The following is a 24,887-nucleotide window of genomic DNA, read 5'->3' on the forward strand; positions in this document are numbered from 1 at the left end:
TCCTAAACATAGTAAAACCACCATGGTCCCACTGGCTGTGGGGAAGGATGCATGTCACACAGGGGGACTCTACACTCCATATAGGCTGCAAAGTTTGGCTCCATGGTGCCTCTGTGGGGATGCTGGGGGAAGGTTAGTGGCCTGGCCTGGTTAGGGATGTGACTAACAGACCCAACACTGTGCAGATTCAGAGATCTAATACCACATATGCCCTATGTGGACTAGAGAGTGTCTTAGTAGTCACTCCACTTCAAGCTGTATGGTTGATTGGGGGATTTATTTCCCATTGAACCTCCTCTCAACTCCCTGCACAAAACTCATTTATTCAAGTCTTGCAAGAAAGGGGTAGCGCTTGCCCCCTTAGTAATGACAAGTGAAATAATATAAAAACATTGCCAGGTGTATCCCCATTTGTTATTTGTATGACACTTTGGGTGTATATACACACAAATACAGTTTTTCTTTACTAAATTATTTGCCTGTTGTAGACAACAACTGCCCCACTTCCAGAATAAAGGTTTAACTCACCCACTTTCCCATCTCTCTTTTGAGAGGCGCTCAAAAGATTGTTTTCTTTTTATGTCTTTCACCTTTATAGTATATGGCATATTAAGCATAAGTTATAATTGCGATTGTAAATAACTGTCTTGTCACCGAAGGGTGTGATTCTGTCACTCTTGCTTACATTGATTACTACCATGGACATTCAGCATGAATAAGAGTGGCAGAATTGAACTCTGAAGTAGTGGAATGTTATTGTATTCTGTATGGTATGCAAGAAATGAACAACATGGGATAAAAAAAATCAAAACTACTGCATATATATACAAATATCTGAAAAACTTTAAAAGTTTCTTTATTGGGTAAACCACGGCTCTATCCTGGCTGCTCCAGCTGAAATGGAAAACTGTGCAGGGAGCCCCTTCCCATCACTTGTACACACATGTTCGTTAGGGGACAAACATAATGCCAGTGGTTGTGCTCTTCCTGATTACGGAGGCAATCCACACCCCAGCTGTGTGGAGTGCATGCTACATGTTTAAGTAATAGATACAAGAGCTGCTTGTAATAGTGTTCCCAAACATCCTCTCAGGCCCATGCAGGCAGAATGCCTTCGGCCACTGCCACTAACTTGCCCAGTGCACACTCTGCCCAATATATCGCTTTGCCTCTAAAAGGCACAGAAGTCTCCTCAGCATTTTGTATCACTTTTATCTGTAGAAGTTCTTTTTTACATGTTACATTATGGAATCAGAATATAAAATGCCCTTACTGTCTGCTAATGTGTGCTCCTGCGTTGATGTCACTTTTCAGCATGATTGCTGCTGTGAGCAATGATGTCAGAAATGCCAGTTTTAATTTAACCTGTGATTTCCAAATGCATTTCACATTTTATACTTGGATTGCTTCCCACCATAGAAACTTTCAGCATTCTCTGATGTGCAGTGTGGCTGCAACTGTTACTGTTGTAGCGTGCCGAATACTAAAGAGGATAAAATTGGTATATTGTGTTATGGCTTTCTACACAGTGACAGCAGTCCCACACACTTAGAGAAGTTGGGCTGACAATGAAAAGTTTCTGCTCTTTTTTTATCATTGCTGTGGGCTATGTTGCTTTCCACATGTTTTCATGTACTAATTCTCAGGAATTATTGGGCACAACTAAGTTAATTAATCCACATATTCCTGATTTTAAAAAAAATCATGGAGGGAGAGGGTGGTGTGCTTGTGTGCGCAGAGATATGTTATAATTTGAAATGGGGTAAGTATGGAGTCAGGTGGGTAGTGTTTGTGGGGTGGAGCAGAACAATGAGGGAGGAGGAATTGAGAAGGATGGATAGCTGTTTTGGGGAGTGGGGATAGGTCTTGGACGCTGGTGTAGAGCATTATAGATGTGGGACCCAGATAGTGGGACTCAGTCAGGAGATGAACAGTATGGCTGGCGCTGCTGCAGTGGCTGTTGTCTGAATGGAGGTGCATTCTGCTTTCTGTAATCAAAGGGTGGTGGGTAGTTCAGTGGTCCAGAAAAGAATGGAAATCCTTTGATATATCACCAATCCCTTGAAGTTCGAGGATGCTTGTCTTCCATTGAATGATAGACAATTATCGATGGTGGATCTGCAGGTGGCTAATGAGATTGATCCGGGATCCATAGATCTTGTCACTGTTGGGGCAAACGTTTCCCAGTGGAAGGGGTGGATCATGTTGAGTTGGGCTATGGTGCGTTCTTTCCTCCTTTCCCATTTTTCTGTTTCCTGTTGTCTTAGTTGCATCTCAAAATACTGGGATCCTTGCCACTAGGTCCTTCTCCATTTTGGTCAGTCAAGGGCTTGGGTTTCCCATGAGTTTATGTCAATATTGCACTTCTTCATATTGGCTTTAAGGGGGTCTTTGAAGCACTTTTTTGCCCACTCCTTGTCTTATTGACCATGGCACAGTTTTGAGAACATTACCTGCTTTGAGAGTCAATTGTCTGGCATTTGAAGAATATGGCCAGCCCAACAGAGTTGGTGATGTATGAGCATAGCTTCAATGTTGGAGTTTTGGCTTGGGACAGAACACTGATGTTGGTGCGTTGGTCATCCCCCTTGATTCAGATGATTTTGTGGAGGCACTGTTGATGGTATCATTCATGAACCTTAAAGTGTCTACCGTATGTGAACCAGGTTTTGGCACCACACAGAATAGTAGGGATAACAACAGACTGGTACACCTTGCCTGTTCTTTATAATGACCCTGAGATTTTTGTTATGTCAGCAAAGAAACTATTGCCCCTTTTTTGGCTTTTCTAAAGAAACCAGCCAACTATTCTGTTGGAAATCCAACATTACTATAGCATTACTATTAATCACAGATAAGAAATGTGAAGAATCATATTTGCGAGATAGTTTATAATCTCTGAATTTTTCCATAGAGGAATCTCAATTAGTTATTTGGTATAAGTTAAGGCATAGCAAGTATTCATCACAAATATGATTTTTTCTGAGTGAGATAAAGTACAATAATGTAGGATATGTAATTATAATGTAACGCTCAAGACAAATCTATATAATCCAAGCATAGCATAATTAGCTAGCTTCTAGTATTACATGCATCTCAACAGTTACTAAATTGTATTACTATATCAAGCAAGTCTCTCTGAATTATTCTGCAAATTGAATGTAGATACTAATGTGCTTCTGTATTATGCATTGAAGTGGTGCCACCAAAAACAAAGCGGCAGTACATTCCCTTTAATTGTGAATTTAACTACAACTTGAATTAAACTACTTTGAAAAATAATGGCCTACTGTACCAATAATGGGTTTATTTGCATTAACACTCAATAGCATTCCCATTTTTCAAACATCTCTTCAAGATATTCATGAATGTGCAACATTATGCACTTTACAGTTCCATCACGTGTTTCCCACATCCAGTCCAATTTCAAATTTATCTCTACCTCATCCTCACAGGTTATTCCTTTAAATTCCTCTCATAGCCCTGAGAATCCCCACACTTTACGGATCTGCTATGAAGATAACCATCTTTTTACTCAAGAGGACCTATGTGTTTGTCCTGCTTAAGCTTTTCAGCATCATGTGTGAGTTGAATAGCTTGATAGCTATAACGCTCCGTTTCCCCCAGATCTGAGCATGCTGCCTTAACAGCTGTCCTGTCCCTACAGGCATATGGTTGAGGGTGGAAGAACCAACTGGCTTGTTTTATGTCATTCCAGACTAGTCTCCTGGTCTTCAAGGACAGGTTCCAATTTTTCACTGGAATTGGTAGCTGAGAGCAGTATTCCTTTCTGCACCAGATACACATATAAGCCATAACAAATGAGGAAAATAAGAGAGAAGCTTCCATCTCCTCTCACCCTCTCAACCCTCAAAAAATTAGGTAAAATAGAGGAAGAGGGGAATTCACCAGGGTCCTACAACTATACAGGTGAAGGCAAACAGCTGGAAGACACAGTGTGTGTCCCTCAGAGAAGGTGTTGATGAGAAACCTTGAGAGAAGAAACCACATATGACTGCCATGCATGGGCAGTAGTGGAAGAGCTGGCCCAGGTTTATAGCACAGTAAAGGGGAAAAAAGATGGAATGAGGAAGCAGCCAAGCATATATGCCAATTAAGGGGTAATAGTACATATAGAATGGCACAAGCTGGACAATGGAAGAAGGTAGTTTACCAGACTTTTACTCATTAACATCCGCACTGTTCAAATCCTACGGAGAAACTGTGTTCTACTGGGACAGTGGCTCTCAACCCTTTCAGGAGTCTGATTTGTCTTGAGTACCCCCAAATTTCACCTCACATTAAAACTACTTGCTTACAAAAACAGACATAAAAATACAAAAGTGTCACAGCACACTATTACTGAAAAATTGCTTACTTTCTCACTTTTACCATATCATTATAAAATAAATCAATTGGAATATAAATCTGGTATTTGCATTTCAATGTATAGTATATTGACAAGTCATTGTCAGTATGAAATTTTAGTTTATATTGACTTCGCCAGTGCTTTTTATGTAGCCTGTTGTAAAACTAGGCAAATTTCTAGATGAGTTGCTGTACCCCTTGGAAGACCTCTGCATACTCTCAGGGGTACACGTGCCCCTGGTTGAGAACCACTGTACTGGGAAACAAATCCTCAAGGAGAAGGGATTTGGAGGGCTTGTGAAGTAGGCAGGTGTGAGAGATCTAAAACCCATGCCCTCTGAGGATCTGTGCACAGATATAAGATTCATTCTGCAAGATTGCTGTGCCTGTGTGCCACTCTTCTGGCCCACATCCTCACAGCGTGAATCCCCCCTGCTGCTTTTGACTTTGCCTCCGTAGGAGCCATAGGGGAGACATCTCCTCACACATCAACTTGGCTACATGTGGGTTGACTAGAGAAGAGACAGGGAGTTCAACAGAGTCCCTGCTTTTTCTCCCCTTCCTGCCCTCAAAACTTTGTGGGGCCCCAGCCGAGATCTGTCGTGACAGGTAAAGGAGAGGACCAATGCTGTACAAAAGGAATGACCCTTTTCCCCAAGAGTTTTTCTGTAGCGAGTGCTCTCTGGCTCCATGTATTTGAATGGAACTCATTAATTTCAAGTGTTATAACAGGTCTCAGTTATAAGACTGCTGTGTAGCCGCATCAACACAAAAATGTTTTTTGACATAAAAATTAAAATAAAGTTCTGAAATAGCTATATTATTAAATATTTTTGCTGAGATTTTTTGTACTTTGCTGTTATCCAAACCTTTGAGTAAAAGCATAACATTTACTTGAATAAAACAACACAGGATATTCAATCTATTTATATACAAAAAGTATAATCAGTTTAATATCTATTACATGACATTTCCTCTCAAAATATTGAGAATACATTTTTAAAAAGGCAGCCAAATTAGTATGTGACAGTGTTTTTTCTTTTGCTGTTTTACATTTATTATTGTCACTGCGCCTTGACATTGAGCGAGCTATTACAAGAGCAATATTTATATAATATATTTAATCTTTTCTCAGATTAGTGGGTCTTGCCTCTCATATAGCTTTGCTGCTTTTCTCTGAATTCTCTCCAGGTTTTCAATGTCTTTTTCATACGGTGGTATCCAAAACTGACTCTATTTTTAAAGGTCTGGTATTTCCCAGAGTAAATTAAGGCCAGATTTTAATATCCTTACTCATACTGACTAGCACCTTATTGCATGAGTTTTCTCATTAATTTCAATGGGACCACTCATAGAGTAGGTTTGTATTCAAAATGAGTAAGGATATCAGAATCTGGCTGCTAGCCAGGGACTATCACTTCCCTGCTATGTGGCATGATGCCATTACCTGCACAGCCCAAAATCATGCTGGCTTGTTTTTTGTTTTGGTTTGGGTTTTTTGCTGCCACAATACACTGTGTGTTCATATCTAGTTTGCCTTCCAGTGTCACTCACAGCTCTTCCAACATTGCTGCTTTCCAAGTATCTTCCTCCATTGAATAGCTGTGTTTTGAGTATTATTGTCCCAGATGTACTGCCCTATTTGGATTTGGATAATTTGGATGCTGCAAACACTTATGTATGTGAGAAATCAAGTGTGTAAAGCTACTCATGTGCATTAGTATTTGCTGAATCAGGCATTTGGATTGTAATAAGCAAAGGAATCAAATAATCAGTGTAACATTGATGCCATCTGAAGATAGTGGAGGAACAGAAGTCACTTAGGACTTGTCTACACAGTGAGGTAATTCATCCTTTGGGATGTGATTTCTACAGAGTACTAACATGTGCATTAACTGGTCTGTGTAGACCCTGCTGGTGCTCACTAAAGGTTCCCTAGTGCTGAAGTTCTCAACCTTTTTCTTTCTGAGGCCCCTACCCTCCCAACATGCTATAAAAACTCCATGGCCCACCAGTGCCACAACAACTGTTTTTCTGCATATAAAAGCCAAGGCCAGTGCTAGGTGGTAGCAAGCAACATCCATCCTTAGAGGTTTTTGTGGCCCGGCTTGACAAAGCCCTGGCTGGGATGATTTAGTTGGGGTTGGTCCTGCCTTGAGCAGGGGCTTGGACTAGATGACTTCCTGAGGTCTCTTCCAACCCTGATATTCTATGCTTCAAATTGCCTGAGGCCTCACACCATAGGGGCCCCCCCCAAAACTCAGACTTTGGCTTCAGCCCCAGGTGGCAGGGCTTGGAGCCCCAGGCTTCAGCCCCACACAACAGGGCTTCAGCTTTCTACCTTGGGCCCCAGCAAATCTTAACACTTGCTCTGCTTGGCAGACCCCATGAAACCTGCTTGCATCCCCCCCAGGGAGCCCCAGACTCCTGGTTGAGAACTGCTCTCCTACTGCACTTTAATATAGTACCGTTTCAAACAGCACATGTTAAAGCACACCAGCAGGGTCTGCACAGACCAGTTAATGCACAACACATTAATGCACTTTAAAAATCAGAACCTCACAGTGCACATTACCCCACCATGTAGAAAAGCCCTTAGATTCCTTTTTAGGAGTCCACCATTTCTCTCTGAATACATACTGAGGAAATGCAGTGCTATGCACTCTATGATGCATGTAACTTTCAGCACTGTATGACAGATGTGTTCCCTGGCAGACCATTAGTCATTTGCAAGCATGTTTATTGCTGTTGTGACACATTTAAGTATTGCATATAGTTAAGTGGGGCAAACTTCTGAATGAGCAAATCTCAGAGAAGTGATAGTTGCAGTTTAAAACTTCTAAACACCAACTAATTTTGAAGTGACAAATACTGGTGGTCGTGGAGCTGATTTGGACATTAAGTGCTGGTCCACACACATTTGCAACAGTTTAACTAAATTAATTTAAAAATCACACCTGGAGGGCGGCTGTGTAGGGGAAACGTTTATAACTCTCCCAAGCTGGAGGAAGGATTTTGTGTTTGAGGTGGTTGTGGGGGGTTGAAAGTAGGGGTAATAATAATGGCATCCTAAAGGAATCCTTTCCATTTCCTGAGAAAAGATATACAGTGTGCAGTAATTTCTCTTTAGGGTAAAACATTATGAAGATCTTAGATGAATTACTGACATTTATTCAATGAATGACGTGCTTGTGCACTGTGATGATGCTGAGGTTTGATTCTCCCCTCCCTTACACCTGTGCCAGCTGCATGTGTCCAGATCTGAATGGTAATTTGCTCAGGTGTAAATGACAACAGAAGGGGCAAGTCAGTTGAGGAACAGGCCCATTAACTTTCTGTCATAATCTACTAGTAATGAAAGTCTATTGTAACACATTAAGAAGTTACGCTAAAAGAATGGCAGTGCTTATAGGTTGCTTTTAAACTTAGCAGACCATCTAAACCAAAGCATGTTTTCCCCTCGGGTTTCTCTTTTTCAGGAATGAATGAATGGTGGTCATATTTTTATGGGAGGTCATTCTTTCCTCTTTTATAAAAACCTTGTTCTAGAAACCTTGTGGAAAAAGTCTCTTGTGTTGTAGCTTGTGAAAAATCTAATTCAGTATTTTTTTTTTTAAGATGAATGACTTTTTCGTTGGTTTGTTACCACTGTCATCTTAAAATCAAAGTAACTTATTAGAATCAAAATCTTTACTGCTACTGAAATTGTGTTGTGGTTTCTTTGATGTGATCCCTGATTGCTGTGAGTGAGAAGACTTGGTTCAGTATTTTTGTTCTTAGATCCCCCTCCTTTGTCTTGCAGCTACTTGTGGCAGATTCCACTAACAATTGCGGTAGGAAATACGAGCCACATCTCTTCAGAGGCAATTATATGGGTGTCTAACAAATCAGGTAAAAATAAACTTTCCTCACGGTGGAATCTCGTAAAGCATACATGTGTTTTCCTGAACTGTTTCTCAGAATTGATCCTAGGTAATTGTTTAGTTGCTGTGCACCCAATTACAGCTGCTTTAAAATGAACTGCAAGAAAGATAATTTGGGGGGGGGGGGGGGGGAGAAGAGGAAAGAACCAGGTAATTTTCACAAAAGTTAGATGGTGCAAAAAAAAGGTTTTAAACAGAAAGATGTTCCAAAGCAGCTATTTTATATCTGAAATCACATACTAAATTATTGTATAAATGCAATTCCCTATATAGAATGGTGAAAGCTAAATAAAATCTTTGTAATAAAACATCTGCTAAATGTAACATCTGTAAACTAATAAATGCAAAATATGTAGTAATGTAATATTAAGGTTAAGAATACTGTTGTTTTTTTTCTAAATTTGATCAATCGTCCACAACCAGTGCTAAGAAACATTTAGTGTCCCCCAAAATCTTTTTATTGATCTCCCAAAGTGTTTCTAGCCCTGGTAGGTTGCTAGATATTGGAGCATTATTCTGATTACCATCTTGCTTTTACCCCCTGCTTCAATTCTGACATGATAATAGCAACCACTATCTTGAGAACAGCTAGAGCTAGAAGCAATGCCTTTTATCACCCGAAAGCAGCTAAGAATACCATCTTGCAAATGTTAGAAAGCATTCCTCTCTTTCCCTGACAGTGCATGCTGTATCTGCTCCTGAATTTATGTCAGAATTGGAGTGAATTAAGAAAAAGTTGGGGAGTTGAATGATACGATTAAAAGAAGTGGAAGAGAAGGAGCCGTACATCCCGTACATGCCTGGGCAGTAGAGGAAGAATTGACCCAGTTGACAGTACAGAAAAGGTATAGCCTATGGGTTTCCTTCCAGAGTAAATAGAACTGGCAGGAAGAAATAGCCAAGCCTGTGTGTGCCTGTCTTTTCCTTTTTGTTCTTTTGCAGGTCAGTAAGGGATAATAGTACCTTAGAGCTTAGCAACCGACAGGGCTAGAAATGAATGGTGTATAGCAGTATAGCAGTGGAAATATGAGAATCCCAACTTTCTAGTGGTATAAGGTATGTGTTTCTAGCCCTGATTGTTCATGATGTATCAGACCTTAATATTTTATTACTGCTCCCATGATCTAGCTTCTTTTTTTGGCACTGGTCTAGGACTGGGATCTGGGACCAGAGTAATTTTCATTCTAGAATTTAGACACACTCTGGTCAGGAAATGCAGATGTTAATTTTCCCACAGCAGCATTAAGTTGGCCACAGTGATAATACTTCGCAATACTTCAAGCCCCTTCACACTCTGCCTCATCCTTATCTTACCTGCTCTTGTCCCTCAGGGCTTGATCCAGCTCCCACTGAAGTCAATGGTGAGATTCACATTAACTGCAGTGGGAGCTGATCAGGCCAATATAAGTATCAATCTCACAGTCTTACTTTCACACACACGTGCTTCCCTCTGCCACTGATGCCAGCCTGAAAACTCATTTATGAGTGTCTTCCACGATCAGCTGCACAATTTTTGCCTTGCTGCCCGTTACTCACTGAATGCCCTCCCTCACCTAATCTGAAAAACCACTACACTCTTCTCCTTAAGACTTACTCGGAGATGCCTGTAAGAAATCAACAACCTAATGATGACTATAGTGAGCAGTCATCAGGAATGGCTGTTACCTATACTTTTAAAACAACTTGCAAATGATTCAGAGCCATATAGTGGTGTGCATAGCTAATCAACGTGATGATGATCTTTATGCTTGTCGTTCCCCTACCTCTCACTCACTGGTTGTCTTATTTCATATTAGATTGTATGCTCGTCAGGGCAGGGATGGTATCATCTTGCGTGTTTCTACAATGTCTAGCATAGTAGTGTCTTAGGTGTTACTGCAATAAAAATGATGACATCAACTTGGGATATGTTAAACATGTAACTCGCTGTACCCATTGTATTTGCAGAATACAATGATTGATGCTAGGGGAATCCTAGAAGGTTTTCTGCAGCTGATACAGGGATGATGTGCTTGTTGCTCTAGGAAGTGTTCTGAGTCTGAAGGAGGCAGTTTCCAGGCTTGTTAACTTGTGGGGGATCCCAGAGGGTTTCCATAATGCAGAGGAAGAGGCCTACTGTAGTCCTGTCACTGGTAGGTGTCTAGAAGCAATTCTGCAACTGGAGGAAAAGGCTCGAGAGGTCTAACAGCTGGCTTGGGAGTCAGGCTGCACTTTTCTTTCAACTCAGAAGAGCAAGTCCAATAGTGGCCATTCTGAATTCAGTTATCAGTGGGACAGAGCTCAATGTCAACTAGTCAGGGTGAGAGGAGGGTGGGTCAGTGACACATAGACCAAAATAAATGAAAAAACAAAATCCCCTAAGGACTCAGAAAGGAGATTATGGGGAGCAGGTGGGGGTGATGGTGCATAGAGGTGGTAGCAGATGTACCTTCTTGCTAGGGCAGGAGCCAGATGCGGCTTCCGACCACCACTGTGAAAGAGCTCCCTCCCCACTGTCATGTAGCCAGGAGAAACTCTGAGACTAACACCCTGTGGTGCCACATCCACAAGAGGCACTCAGAGGTGCTGGAGGGAGCACCCAAGGCCCCATCCTGAAGCCAGCAACCATGAACTTTCCATCACAACATTGAACTGGCAAAAGTAAAGATGAGACAGAGGGAGAGAGGGCCAGAGAGATTCATTGGGTTATCCATAAGCACAGTGCTCTAAGACACTTAATATAGTGGTCTGTCTCTTGTGCCAGTAATTTCACAGCTGGCAGGTTGGTCTGTCTCCCTCTGTCTGAGGCTCTCCAGTGCAATAATTAAAGCAAATTATAGTCAGTCCACAAGAAAGATACTGGGACTGGTGCCTGACTGTGTGGTGGTGTTAGGAATCCATTCTGTACACTCCAAGGTGTGATGGACATACCTCCACTTGCAAAATTTCAGAAAGGAAGAGGCTGAGTCTGGAGAGCAATAAGGGGACAAGTACATGAAAATCCCCTCAGCAGTCCTCCTCTTCCTCCCCCACCATTGCTTCAGGGTTTTCCATCAGGCTGCTGCTGGCATGTTCCGTGAGGGATGTTCCTGAGGAAACTGATATCTATTCATGTGGATGAATGAAAGCCTCCCCCCGTTCCCTGCAGACAGATGTGCACCTCTTGGAGACTATAGCGACTGCTGTGCTAAAGAACTGCCCTGAGCACATGCTTGATGGTGGGCAAGAAAAGTGGGAGACACACAGCCAAGAGATGAAATGCTGTCCACACATTCAGCAGCCAATAATGAAGAGGGTCTGAGTTAGTGGCACTAGTCTGATATCTTGGCATACCCTGCCACTGGCCTCTGCACCACAGTAGCAGTGTACTCCTCTCCAAGAGTGGAGGAGACAGTGTCAACCGGAACAAAATCCTCCACACTGTGACAAACGGGTGTATTGCTCTCTCCCTGTGTGCTCATGGAAGTACTAGTCTCCTGCTGTAGTATTTGCTGTACTGTTGACTTCTAGTGGTGAAGATGCTGCTGCCCACATCTTGAGGGCCATGGCAATGCCTCAGAGTTGATTTTTCAAGCACAGTATGTCTGCCTCCCTGTTGCCTGAGATGAAGGAAGCCAGGATACTTTTGAAATGGGTAACTAAATATATTGACACCAAGTAGCGCTCCTTCTACCTGCTGCCAATTTTTCAAAAGAGCAGACAGCATGACTCCAACTAGCTACTTTCCAGCACTGTCTCTCTGTTAATGGAAGAGGTTCTTCATGTGCATTAATTTTATCTCCTGCAAGCAGTGAGGGAATTACTTGACTGATCCCCCATCATCATTGGTGACCAGCTTTGTGGCCTCATCAGTGTTGTTGGATGTCAGTTAGTTTCTTCATGAGCACCCAGTGGGAGGGTGAGAAGTAGAGGCTGGGCTGCGTGTGTGTGGAGCTACGAATGTACCATGTTTGCACTGCTGCTCTCTGCTCATACAGGTACTTCAGCCTGTAAGAGGTGGAGTTCCATCTGGTCACCACCTCCAGCTCCATCTGGTTAGAGTCGTAGACTTTAAGTCAGAAGGGACCATTATGATCGTCTAGACTGACCTCCTGCACAACACAGGCCACAGAATCTCACCCACCCACTCCCGCAACAAACCCCTAACCTACGTCAGAGCCATTGAAGTCCTCAAATCATGGTTTAAAGACTTCAAGGTGCAGAGAATCCTCCAGCAAGTGCCCCACGCTGCAGAGGAAGGAAAAAAAACCCCAGGGCCTCTGCCAATCTGCCCTGGAGGAAAATTCCTTCCCGACCCCAAATATGGCGATCAGCTAAACCCTGAACATGTGGGCAAGACTCACCTGCCGGACACCCAGGAAAGAATTCTCTGTAGTAACTCAGATCCCACCCCATCTGACATCCCATCACAGGCAATTGGGCATATTTACCGCTAATAGTCAAAGATCAACTAATTGCCAAAATTAGGCTATTCCATCATACCATCCCCTCCATAAATTTATCAAACTTAATCTTGAAGCCAGATATGTCTTTTGCCCTCACTGCTCCCCTTGGAAGGCAGTTCCAGAACTTCACTCCTCTCATGGTTAGAAACCTTCATCTGATTTCAAGTCTAAACTTCGTGATGGCCAGTTCTTGTGTCCACATTGGTACTGAGCTTAAATAATTCCTCTCCCTCCCTGGTATTTATCCCTCTGATATATTTATAGAGACCAATCATATCTTCCCTTAGCCTTCTTTTGGTTAGGCTAAACAAGCCGAGCTCTGTGATTCTCCTTTCATAAGACAGGTTTTCCATTCCTCAGATCATCCTAGTAGCCTCTCTCTGTTGCAGGGCAGAGAGACTAAATTAGGTCTGCAGATAACTCAGGCTTGCAGCTTTCTAGTGTGCACCTTGCTGACTAGAAGCAGCTGAAGTAGCCACAGATCTTCCGGGCTATTGATAGCAATGCCTGCAGATGGGTATCACCTCCAGAAATTCCCTCACAACAAGACTGAGACAGTGAGTGGGGCGAGGGATGTGATGGAAGCCACCATCGTGCACTGACTTTCTGATTTAATCCATTGTCAGGTGTGACAAATCCAATAGAGAGCACGAGGGGTCTGAGTCTTCTGTGACAGCATGCAGCTTCTCTGAGGTGTGTCCTGTTCTTCAAACCCACTCATGGAAAGTGCAGCATCCTGTTCACTAAGGGCACGTATTGCCACTACTGTTACTAGTGCATGTAGGTACCAGTGAGATAGGAAAGAGCTCCTGGAGGCAAAATTTAGCCTGCCAGGGAAGAGATTAAAATCCAGCTGGTAGCATTTTCTGAAATACTTCCAGTTCCATGCACAGGGCCAGATAGACAGGCAGAGCTGCAGAGTCTCAATGCATGGATGAGATCATGCTATAAAAAGGGGTGTTTCCGGCTTATTAGGAACTGGGGAATCTTTTGGGAAAGCAGGACCCTATACAGGAAGGATGGGCTCTTGTTAAACCAAAATAGAACCAGATCGCTGGAACCAGATTTGCAGTTCTGGTCACCCCATCTTAAAGAGGTCATAGGGGAGTTTTTAAACTAAGGGCTTGGGGGAAAGCTGACAGCTGTGGAGGAGCACACAGTTCTGACAGAGACATCCAATGGAGAGGATCTATTCATACGGATTCTCTGTATCTTAGTAAAGAGAAGAGGATAGATGTCGATAAAGCACAGGTGGGAACTGAAGAGAAAAAGTCAAATGAAAGTGAATCCCATTCAATTATATCACATAAAGGCAGACAGATAAAAAGTGACAAATTTTATAAGTGTTTGTATACAAATGCTAGATGTCTAAATAATAAGATGGGTGAACTTGAATGCCTGGTATTAAATGAGGATATTGAAATAGTAGGCATCACAGAAACTTGGTAGAATGATGACAATCAATGGGACACTGTAATAGCAGGGTACAAAGTATATAGGAATGACAGAATAGGTTGTGCTGGTGGGGGAGTGGCACTGTATGTGAAAGAAATCATAGAGCCATATTTAGTAAAAATCTTAAATGAATCAGACTGTACCATAGAATCTCTATGGATAGAAATTCCATTCTTGAATAATAAGAGTATAGCAGTAGGAATTAGTACTGATCAGTTCACTAGGATGGTGACTGTGAAATGCTCAGGGAGATTAGAGGCTATAAAAAAAAAGAAATCTAAATAATAATAATGGGGGATTTCCCCATATTGACTGGGTACATGTCACCTCAGGATAGGTTGCAGAAATAAAGTTTCTAGACACTGTTAATGACTGCTTCTTGGAGCAGCTAGTCCTGGAACCCACAAGGGGAGAGACAATTCTTGATGTAGTCCTAAGTGGCACAGGGGATCTGGTCCAAGAGCTGAATATAGTTGAACTGCTCGGTAATAGCGATCATAATATAAGAAAATTTAACATCCTGTGGGCGGGGGAGGGAATATCTGAGAAGTCCACCACAGTAGTATTTAATTTCAGAAAGGGAAACTACACAAAAAATGAAGAAGCTAGTTCAATGGAAATTAAAAGGAACATTCACAAGAGTGAAATGCCTGCAAGCTGCATGTAAACTTTTTAAAAACACCACAATAGCGGCTCAAATCAATTGTATATCCCAAAATAAAAAGGATAGTAAAAGGACCAAAAACAGGCCACCATGTCTAAATAATAAACTAAAAGAAGGCAAAAAGGCAGGCTTTAAAAATTGGAAGTAAAATTTTACAGAAAAAACTATAAAGGAGCAGAAACTCTGGCAAAACAAGTGTAAGAGTAAAATTAGACAGGCCAAAAAAGAATGTGAAGAGCAACTAGCCAAAGACGCAAAACTAATAGGAATTTTTTTTTAAGTACATCAGAAGCAGGAAGCCTGCCAAACAATCAGTGGGGCCACTGGACGATCGAGATGCTAAAGGAGCACTTAAGACTAGGCCATTGTGGAGAAGTTAAATGAATTCTTTGCGTCGGTCTTCACTACACAGGATGTGAGGGAGATTCCCATACCTGACCCATTATTTTTTAGATGACAAATCAGAGGAAATGTCACAGATTAAGGTATCAGTAGAGGAGGTTTTGGAACAAATTGATAAATTAAACAGTAGTCAGTCATCAGGATCAGATGATATTCACCAAGAGTTCTGAATGAACTCAAATATGAAATTGCAGAATTACTAACTGTGGTACATAACCTATCACATAAATTAGCTTCTGTGCCAGATGACTGGAGGATAGCAAATGTGATGCAAATTTTTAAAAAAGGCTCCAGACGCGATCATGGCAATTACAGGTTGGTAAGCCTAACCTCAGTACCAGACAAATTCGTTGAAACTATAGTAAAGAACAGAATTATCAGACACATAGATTAACATGATTTGTTGGGGAAGAGTCAACATGGCTATTGTAAAGAAGAAATCATGCCTCACCAATCTACTAGAATTCTTTTGAGGGGTTCAACAAACATGTGGACAAGAGATCCAGTGGATGGATATAGTATACTTGGACTTCCAGAAAGCCTTTCACAAGGTCCCCCACCAAATGCTCTTAAGCAAAGGAAGCAGTCTTGGAGGGAAGGTCCTACCATGGATCAGTAACTGATTACACTGCTCTACAGCCAAAATGCTTCTGAAATAAATGTAGTAAAACTTTACTAATTCTGAGTCACTGAGAACGAAAATGATGCTTAAAATTGTTGATTGGCTCTAGTTTTTAAGATATGCTTTTGGGTCAGTATATACGACCTTTGACGTGGGAATGGCGGAGGATAAGTGAATTATAAAGGGAAGGGATCTCAATTTAAACCAGAAATTACTAAAATACATCTTTGACTGGATCTATGAATAAATCTATGACTGGGTTTGGACAAGTACTTGCTTTTTAGGCAAAACAATTAATGATGCAATCTGAAGCTGGTATTGCGTCATACATTATATGAATTGCATCATGTTATTCCTAGAAGGCATGGATGATGCAATCATAATGAAGTTTACATCACTCTGCTGAACAAATTGCCCTATATCAGCTCTAGAAATCATACAGTGTCGTGCTCTGTTATTTGTCAGTGTTTGATTTTGCAAAGGGACACATTTCTGTTTAGCCAAAGTGAGCAGAGATGCCTCGTACTTGTGTGAACAGTGCAGATAACTTCTGCTATGTTTGTGGTGAAGTGCCTTTTGCATCATAAAAGCGCAGTATAACCACTATGGTTAAGAAAGCCTATCACCTTTATTTTGGCTGCAAAATTGGAGATCAGGACAAAAGGTGGGCCCCACACATATGCTGCAACACTTGTGCAACAAATCTTCACCAGTGTTGAACAGGAAAAGGAAATCTATGCCTTTTGCAGTGCCAATGCTTTGGAGACAGCCAACAGATCATACCAGCAATTGTTACTTCTGCATGGTGCCTCCAGTTGGGAAAGGTGTGTCAAAGAAGAAAAAGTGGACTGTGCATTATCCAAACATTCCATCAGCTATACGCCCAGTACCCCACGGAGAAGGACTGCCGGTTCCTGATGCACCAGAATCATTCTCACTTGAGTCAGACGAGGAAGAGGAAGAGAATGAAACTTCTGGTCATGAACCATCAATGTCACAGGACCCACATTTTCTCCCATCCTCCTTCTCTGAACCACACTTCATAACACAAGGTGAACTGAATGACCTTGTCAGGGATTTGGAACTACCCAAGAGTAAGGTCGAGCTGTTGGGCTCCAGACTACAGCAGTGGAATCTCCTGGCAGGTGATGTTAGGGTTTCCATGTTCCGTGACCGTCAAAAGGATCTTGTCCCATTCTTCTTCATGGAAGGTGATCTTGTAGCCTGCAACAACATCGATGGTGTGATGGCAGCCTTCAACATCGTTCACAATCCAGATGAGTGGAGACTGTTCATTGATTCATCGAAGACGAGTCTTAAAGCTGTTTTACTGCATAATGGCAATGTTTTGCCATCAATTCCAGTTGGTCATGCAGTCCATATGAAGGAAACCTATGACAACATGAAACAACTTTTGAGGTGCATAAACTATGACCAACATCAGTGGCAGCTTTGTGGCAATTTGAAGGTTGTTGCTCTCTTGCTTGGTCTGCAGACTGGATACACAAAGAACTGCTGTTTTCTCTGCGAATGGGATAGTCGTGCAAGAGATTCCCACTACATCAAGAAAGATTGGCCACTCAGACAGTCATTGGAGCCTGGGAGGAAAAGTGTTCAGCATCCACCACTTGTTGAATCAAGGAAGATTTTGTTACCACCCTTACACATCAAGCTGGGTCTGATGAAGAACTTTGTCAAGGCCATTGACAAAACACAAGCAGCTTTCAAGTACCTCCGTGGAAAATTTCCAAGGTTAAGTGAAGCTAAGATAAAGGAAGGTGTCTTTGTTGGTCCTCAGATTCGTGAACTTCTTCGAGATGATGCATTTGACCGTGCACTACGTGGCAAGGAAAAAACGGCATGGAAAGCCTTCCAGTTAGTGGCAATAAATTTTCTCGGAAACAACAAGGCAGACAACTACAAGTTGTTGGTGGAAAACCTCCTCAAGGCATACAAAATCCTTGGTTGCAACATGTCACTAAAGATACATTTTTTGCACTCTCATCTAGATTTTTTTCCACTGCAGAGCAGTGAGCGACGAGCACGGCGAGTGATTTCACCAGGACATTGCAACAATGGAGAAATGCTATCAGGGCAAATGGAGCCCATCAATGCTTGCAGACTACTGCTGGACAGTGACAAGAGATGCTCCATTTAATGAATACAAGAGTCAAGCCAAGAAGCACCAAGTAGACACTGAATAGGACTAAACTATGTACATAATAGTTTTTTGCCTTTTGTTTCATAATAAATTTTATTTATATAACCCTTTTGCTGATTTTTAAAGTGTTACATAAATAGGACAGGTGAAATATTATCATGTAAAGCAACCATAAACACATGAAAAGACCTAGGTTTACAATTTATGATTAAAACTCTACTATATACCCAATAGACATAGACATAAAATGTAAAAACTTAAATATCTTAGAAACAGTAGCCAGTTGTTTTAATTGTCATATTTGAATTCAGCACATCAAAATACATAATAAATAGCACATTTTAAGTCTGAAGGAGACGACTTCTCAAAAACTGTAGACCGGTGTTAAAGACAGGAAACAAAGGGTAGGAATAAATGGTCAGTTTTGAGAATGGAGAGAGGTAAATAACTGTATCCACCAGGGATCTGTACTGGGACGAGTGTTTAACATATTCATAAATGATCTTGAAAAAGGGATAAACAGTGAGTTGGCAAAATTTGCAGATGATATAAAATTACTCAAGATAGTTAAGTATAAAGCAGACTGTGCGTGCGGAAACAACTTTTTTCCACACTGAATTGAAACAGAATGGCAAATCCAATCAAAATAATAGATTCATAGATTCTAGGACTGGAAGGGACCTCGAGAGGTCATCGAGTCCAGTCCCCTGCCCTCATGGCAGGACCAAATACTGTCTAGACCATCCCTGATAGACATTTATCTAACCTACTCTTAAATATCTCCAGAGATGGAGATTACACAACTTCCCTAGGCAATTTATTCCAGTGTTTAACCACCCTGATAGTTTGGAACTTCTTCCTAATGTCCAACTTAAACCTCCCTTGCTGCAGTTTAAGCCCATTTCTGCTTGTTCTATCTTGAGAGGCTAAGATGAACAAGTTTTCTCCCTCCTCCTTATGACACCCTTTTAGATACCCGAAAACTGCTATCATGTCCCCTCTCAGTCTTCTTTTCCAAACTAAACAAACCCAGTTCTTTCAGCCTTCCTTCATAGGTCATGTTCTCAAGACCTTTAATCTTTCTTGTTGCTCTTCTCTGGACCCTCTGCAATTTCTCCACATCTTTCTTGAAATGCGGTGCCCAGAACTGGATACAGTACTCCAGTTGAGGCCTAACCAGCGCAGAGTAGAGTGGAAGAATGACTTCTCGTGTCTTGCTCACAACACACTTGTTAATGCATCCCAGAAACATGTTTGCTTTTTTTGCAACAGCATCACACTGTTGACTCATATTTAGCTTGTGGTCCACTATAACCCCTAGATCCCTTTCTGCCCTACTCCTTCCTAGACAGTCTCTTCCCATTCTGTACGTGTGAAACTGATTTTTCCTTCCTAAGTGGAGCACTTTGCATTTGTCTTTGTTAAACTTCATCCTGTTTACCTCAGACCATTTCTCCAATTTGTCCAGATCATTTTGAATTATGACCCTATCCTCCAAAGTAGTTGCAATCCCTCCCTGTAAGAGGAGCCAACTCACCCCTGCGGTGCCTCCTGCTGGTCATCCAGGGAATTAGCTCTCCAGCCTCTCGAGCGCCCTCTGCAGGCCGATGATCCACCTGTCCTCTTCTCCTGGGCTCCCGTGTCCCTCCCAGAACCCCGGTGCCCCTTGCTCTGGGTGCTGCCCCCTGGCAGTACCCACACACTAGGTCTCCCCTCCCAGGGGAACCCCCACCCACTATCCCCACCTTGCCTCAGCACTAGGCCACTGCCCGTTACCAACTAGCCCCCGCTCCCTGGGGCAGACTGCAGTATAGGCCACTCATCACTGGCAAGGAGGGTTTGGACCTGCTGCCTTGGCTTAGCCCTGGGCTATCCTCTGCAACCCCCAATACCCCTTGGCCTTCCGTTAGGCCGCAGCCTGGGGCAATCCAGGCTGGAGCTCCCCAGCTCCTCAGCCTGTCCCCAGCCCTGCTCCACTCAGGTACGCTATCCCTAGCTTGCTGCAGCCAGGCCCTTCTCTCTCTGCACTCAGAGAGAGACTGCTGAGCTTCTGGTTGCCCTGGCCTTTATAGGGCCAGCTGAGTCTGTTTGGGGCGTGGCCCCAGCTGCAGCCACTTCCCCCAATCAGCTCAGCCTAAAAGCTGCTTTCTCCAGCCACAGCCCCCTCTGGACCGGAGCGGGGTTACCACCCCGCTACACTCCCAGTTTGGTATCATCTGCAAACTTAATAAGCGTACTTTCTATGCCAATATCTAAGTCGTTGATGAAGATATTGAACAGAGCCGGTCCCAAAACAGACCCCTGCGGAACCTCACTTGTTTCCAGCAGGATTGGGACCCATTAATAACTACACCTCTACCCCGATACAACGTGACAGATATAACACAAATTCGGATATAACATGGTAAAGTGGTGCTCTGGGGGGGGGGGTGCGCACTCCTGTGGATCAAAGCAAGTTCGCTATAACGCGGTTTCACCTATAACACGGTAAGATTTTTTGGCTCCCAAGGACAACGTTATATCAAGGTAGAGGTGTACTCTCTGAGTACGGTTATCCAGCCAGTTATGCACCCACCATCTAAGTTGTATTTGCCTAGTTTATTGATAAGAATATCATGCAAGACCGTATCAAATGCCTTACTAAAGTCTAGGTATACCACATCCACCACTTCTCCCTTATCCACAAGACTCGTTATCCTATCAAAGAAAGCTATCAGATTGGTTTGACATGATTTGTTCTTTACAAATCCATGCTGACTATTCCCTATCACCTTACTACCTTCCAAGTGTTTGCAGATGATTTCCTTAATTCCTTAATAGTCGAATCATATTTAAATAAAATATTTCATTTTCATTTGACTTATTTTGGTTTGAAATTTTCCCACCAAAAATTTAGAAAAATTTTGTTGAAACCGATATATTCCCGCAAAACATCTTCATTTTGCCAAAACAATATTTTTTTTATGGAAAAAGGTGTCTGAAACTTGTCAACCATCCCTAACTGGTATAAATCTGCCTTATACTGGTATTGATATTCATGTGAGGAAAGGGAATAAGCGTTACCAGCATAAAACAGCTTTATTCCATGCTAATTTAACCATTTATGTAGAAAAATGACACTTCTAACCAAAATAGTTAAATCATTGTAAAAACGGCTTGTAGACAGGGTCCATATGTTTGTCAGCATCAATGCACTTCCTTCCAGATGGATGCTCGATGCATGGATGTGATCTTGCAAGATGCTGAGTTCCCCCTGCAAGGTGCCCAAAATCCATAACTACTGATCTCAATGGGAGTTGAGGCCATTCAGAACCTTGAAAGTAGGAGGTCAGAACCTCAAGTGATCAGGCCTGATTCTCATTTAGCCCTTGTCTTCACTAGGAAAAAAAGTTCATTCTTAACTTGTCTTAGCTAATGTAGCAACTAACACAAGGTAACATCTAAAGAAGACAAGGTGACCTGTTGTTTTAACAAGAGTTAGCAGGTAAAGGTTAACCCTGCACTTTCCCACAGTCTTTAACTTAATATGTTAACTCTTGTGAAAACAACAAACTGGCTTGTCTCCCATAGCCCTATCACTAAGGGTATGTCTACACTATGAAATTAGGTCGAATTTATAGAAGTCGGTTGTTAGAAATTGTTTTTATAAAGTCGATTGTGTGTGTCCCCACACAAAATGCTCTAAGTGCATTAAGTCAGCAGACTGCGTCCACAGTACCGAGGCTAGCATCGACTTTCAGAGCATTGCAGTGTGGGTAACTGTGAGTAGCTATCCCACAGTTCCCGCAGTCTCCGCCGCCCATTGGAATTCTGGGTTGCGATCCCAATGCCTGATGGGGCAAAAACAGTGTCGCAGGTGATTCTGGGTACATGTCATCAGGCCCCCACTCTCGCCCTCTGTGAAAGCAATGGCAATCATTTCATGCCTTTTTTCAGCCCAGATGCCATAGCACTGGGATCATGGAGCCCACTCAGATCATCGCGGCAATTATATAACCAACACGCGCATTATCCTAGAGTATATGCAGAACCAGAACCTGCCAAAGCAAAACCAGGTGAGGAGGTGACAGCAGCACGGTGATGAGAGTGATGAGGAAATAGACATGGACATAAACTTCTCACAAAGTACGGGCCCTGGCAATGTGCACATCATGGTGTTAATGGGGAAGGTTCATGCCGTGGAACACTGATTCTGGGCCCGGGAAACAAGGAAGACTGGTGGGACCGCATAGTGTTTCAGGTCTGGGACGATTCCCAGTGGCTGTGAAACTTTCGCTTGCATAAGGGCACTTTCATGGAACATTGTGACTTGCTTTCCCCTTCCCTGAAGCGCCAGACTACCAAGATGAGAGCAGCCCTCACAGTTGAGAAGCGAGTGGCGATAGCCCTGTGGAAGCTTGCAATGCCAGACAGCTACCGGTCAGTCGGGCATCAATTTGGAGTGGGCAAATCTACTGTGGGGGCTGCTGTGATCGAAGTAGCCAACATAATCAAAGAGCTGCTGATATCAAGGGTAGTGACTCTGGGAAATGTGCAGGTCATAGTGGATGGCTTTGCTGCAATGGGATTCCCTAACTGTGGTGGGGCAATAGACGGAACCCATATCCTTGTCTTGGCACCGGAGCACCAAGCCAGCGAGTACATAAACCGAAAGGGGCACTTTTCAATGCTGTTGCAAGCACTGGTGGATCACAAGGGACATTTCACCAACGTCAACGTGGGATGGCCGGGAAAGGTACATGACGCTCACGTCTTCAGGAGCTCTTGTCTGTTTCAAGAGCTGCAGGAAGGGACTTTCTTCCCAGACCAGAAAATAACGGTTGGAGATGTTGAAATGCCTATAGTTATCCTTGGGGACCCAGCCTACCCCTTAATGCCATGGCTCATGAAGCCGTACACAGGCAGCCTGGACAGTAGTCAGGACCTGTTCAACTATAGGCTGAGCAAGTGCAGAATGGTGGTAGATTGTGCATTTAGATGTTTAAAAGCGCGCTGGCGCAATTTACTGACTCAGATAGACCTCAGCGAAACCAATATTCCCATTGTTAATACTGCTTGCTGTGAGCTCCACAATATCTGTGAGAGTAAGGGGGAGATATTTATGGCGGGGTGGGAGGTTGAGGCAAATCGCCTGGCCGCTGATTACACACAGCCAGACACCAGGGCAGTTAGAAGAGCACAGCAGGGTGCGGTGCGCATCAGAGAAGCTTTGAAAACCAGTTTCATGACTGGCCAGGCTATGGTGTGAAAGTTCTGTTTGTTTCTCCTTGATGAAACCCTCCCCGACCCCTGGTTCACTCTACTTCCCTGTAAGCTAGCCACCCTCCCCTCCCGCCTTTGATCACCACTTGCAGAGGCAATAAAGTCATTGTTACTTCACATTCATGCATTCTTTATTAATTCATCACACAAAGAGGGGGATAACTGCCAAGGTAGCCTGGGAGGGGTGGGGGAGGAGGGAAGGACAAGGCCACACTGCACTTTAAAACTTATTGAAGGCCAGCCTTCTGTTGCTTGGGCAATCCTGTGGGGTGGAGTGGCTGGGTGGCCGGAGGCCCCCCCACCGCGTTCTTGGGCGGCTGGGTGAGGAGGCTATGGAACTTGGGGAGGAGGGCTGTTGGTTACACAGGGGCTGTAGTGGCAGTCTGTGCTCCTGCTGCCTTTCCTGCAGCTCAACCGTACGCTGAAGCATATCAGTTTGATGCTCCAGCAGTCAGAGCATGGACTCTTGCCTTCTATCAGCAATCTGACGCTACCTATCCTCTTCAGCCCGCCACTTACTCTCTTCAGCCTGCGATTCAGCCCGCCACCTCTCCTCGTGTTCATATTGTGCTTTTTTGCACTCTGACATTGTCTGCCTCCACACATTCTGCTGTGCTCTGTCAGCGTGGGAGGACATCTGGAGCTCCGAGAACATGTCATCCCGAGTACGTTTTTTTCACCTTCTAATCTTCGCTAGCCTCTGCAAAGGAGAAACATTTGCAGCTGGTGGGGAAAAAGGGAGATTGGTAGTTAAAAAGACACATTTTAGAGAACAATAGAATCACTCTTTCCCATTAAACCTTGCTGTTCAGATTACACAGCACGTGTGCTTTGGTTACAAGGTCGCATTTTGCCTCTTATTTATATTGAGAGCCTGACGGTTTGGTGTGAGAGATCACTTACGCAGTGCCAGGCAACAGAATTCGGCTTGCAAGCAGCCATGGTAAGCCACAGTCTTTTGGCTTCTTTAACCTTCATAACATGTGGGAATGGTTTCAAACAGCAGCACCCTCATTTTCCATTCCAAGCGGCCATTGGGTTGGCCATTTAAAATGAGTTGGCAATTTAAAAGGAGGGGCTGCAGTTTGCGGGTTAGTGTGCAGCACAACCCAAATAACCCCCCCCCCACACACACAATTCTCTGGGAAGATCACTTCACCCCTCCCCTCACCATGTGGCTAACTGCGGGGCACATGTCTGTTCAGCCACATAGCCAAACAGCCGAGCAGGAACAGGCACCTCTGAATGTCCCCTTAATAAAAGCACCCTATTTCAACCAGGTGACCATGAATGATATCACTCTCCTGAGGATAACACAGAGAGATAAGGAATGGATGTTGTCTGAATGCCAGCAAACACTGGGACCATACGCTGCCATGCTTTGTTATGCAATGATTCCAGACTACGAGCTACTGGCCTGGTGTAAAATGTCCTACCATGGCGGACGGAATAAGGCAGCCCTCCCCAGAAACCTTTTGCAAAGGCTTTGGGAGTACATCCAGAAGAGCTTTCTGGAGATGTCCCTGGAGGATTTCCGCTCCATCCCCATACACGTTAACAGACTTTTCCAGTAGCTGAACTGGCCGCGAATGCCAGGGCAAATTAA

General features: G+C 43.2%; 1 protein-coding gene across 1 annotated transcript in view; it reads left to right on the forward strand.

Annotated features, from left to right (window-relative positions):
* TRHDE (thyrotropin releasing hormone degrading enzyme) overlaps positions 1-24,887 on the forward strand; it is a 308,520-nt gene that overhangs the window by 215,395 nt on the left and 68,238 nt on the right. The window contains exon 10 of the mRNA XM_054026638.1: positions 8,171-8,259. Within this exon, the coding sequence (XP_053882613.1) occupies positions 8,171-8,259 (89 nt within the window). The remainder of the gene's footprint in view (positions 1-8,170; positions 8,260-24,887) is intronic.

The sequence above is a fragment of the Malaclemys terrapin genome, chromosome 1 (genome assembly GCF_027887155.1).
Source record: "Malaclemys terrapin pileata isolate rMalTer1 chromosome 1, rMalTer1.hap1, whole genome shotgun sequence".
Classification (NCBI taxonomy): domain Eukaryota; kingdom Metazoa; phylum Chordata; order Testudines; family Emydidae; genus Malaclemys; species Malaclemys terrapin.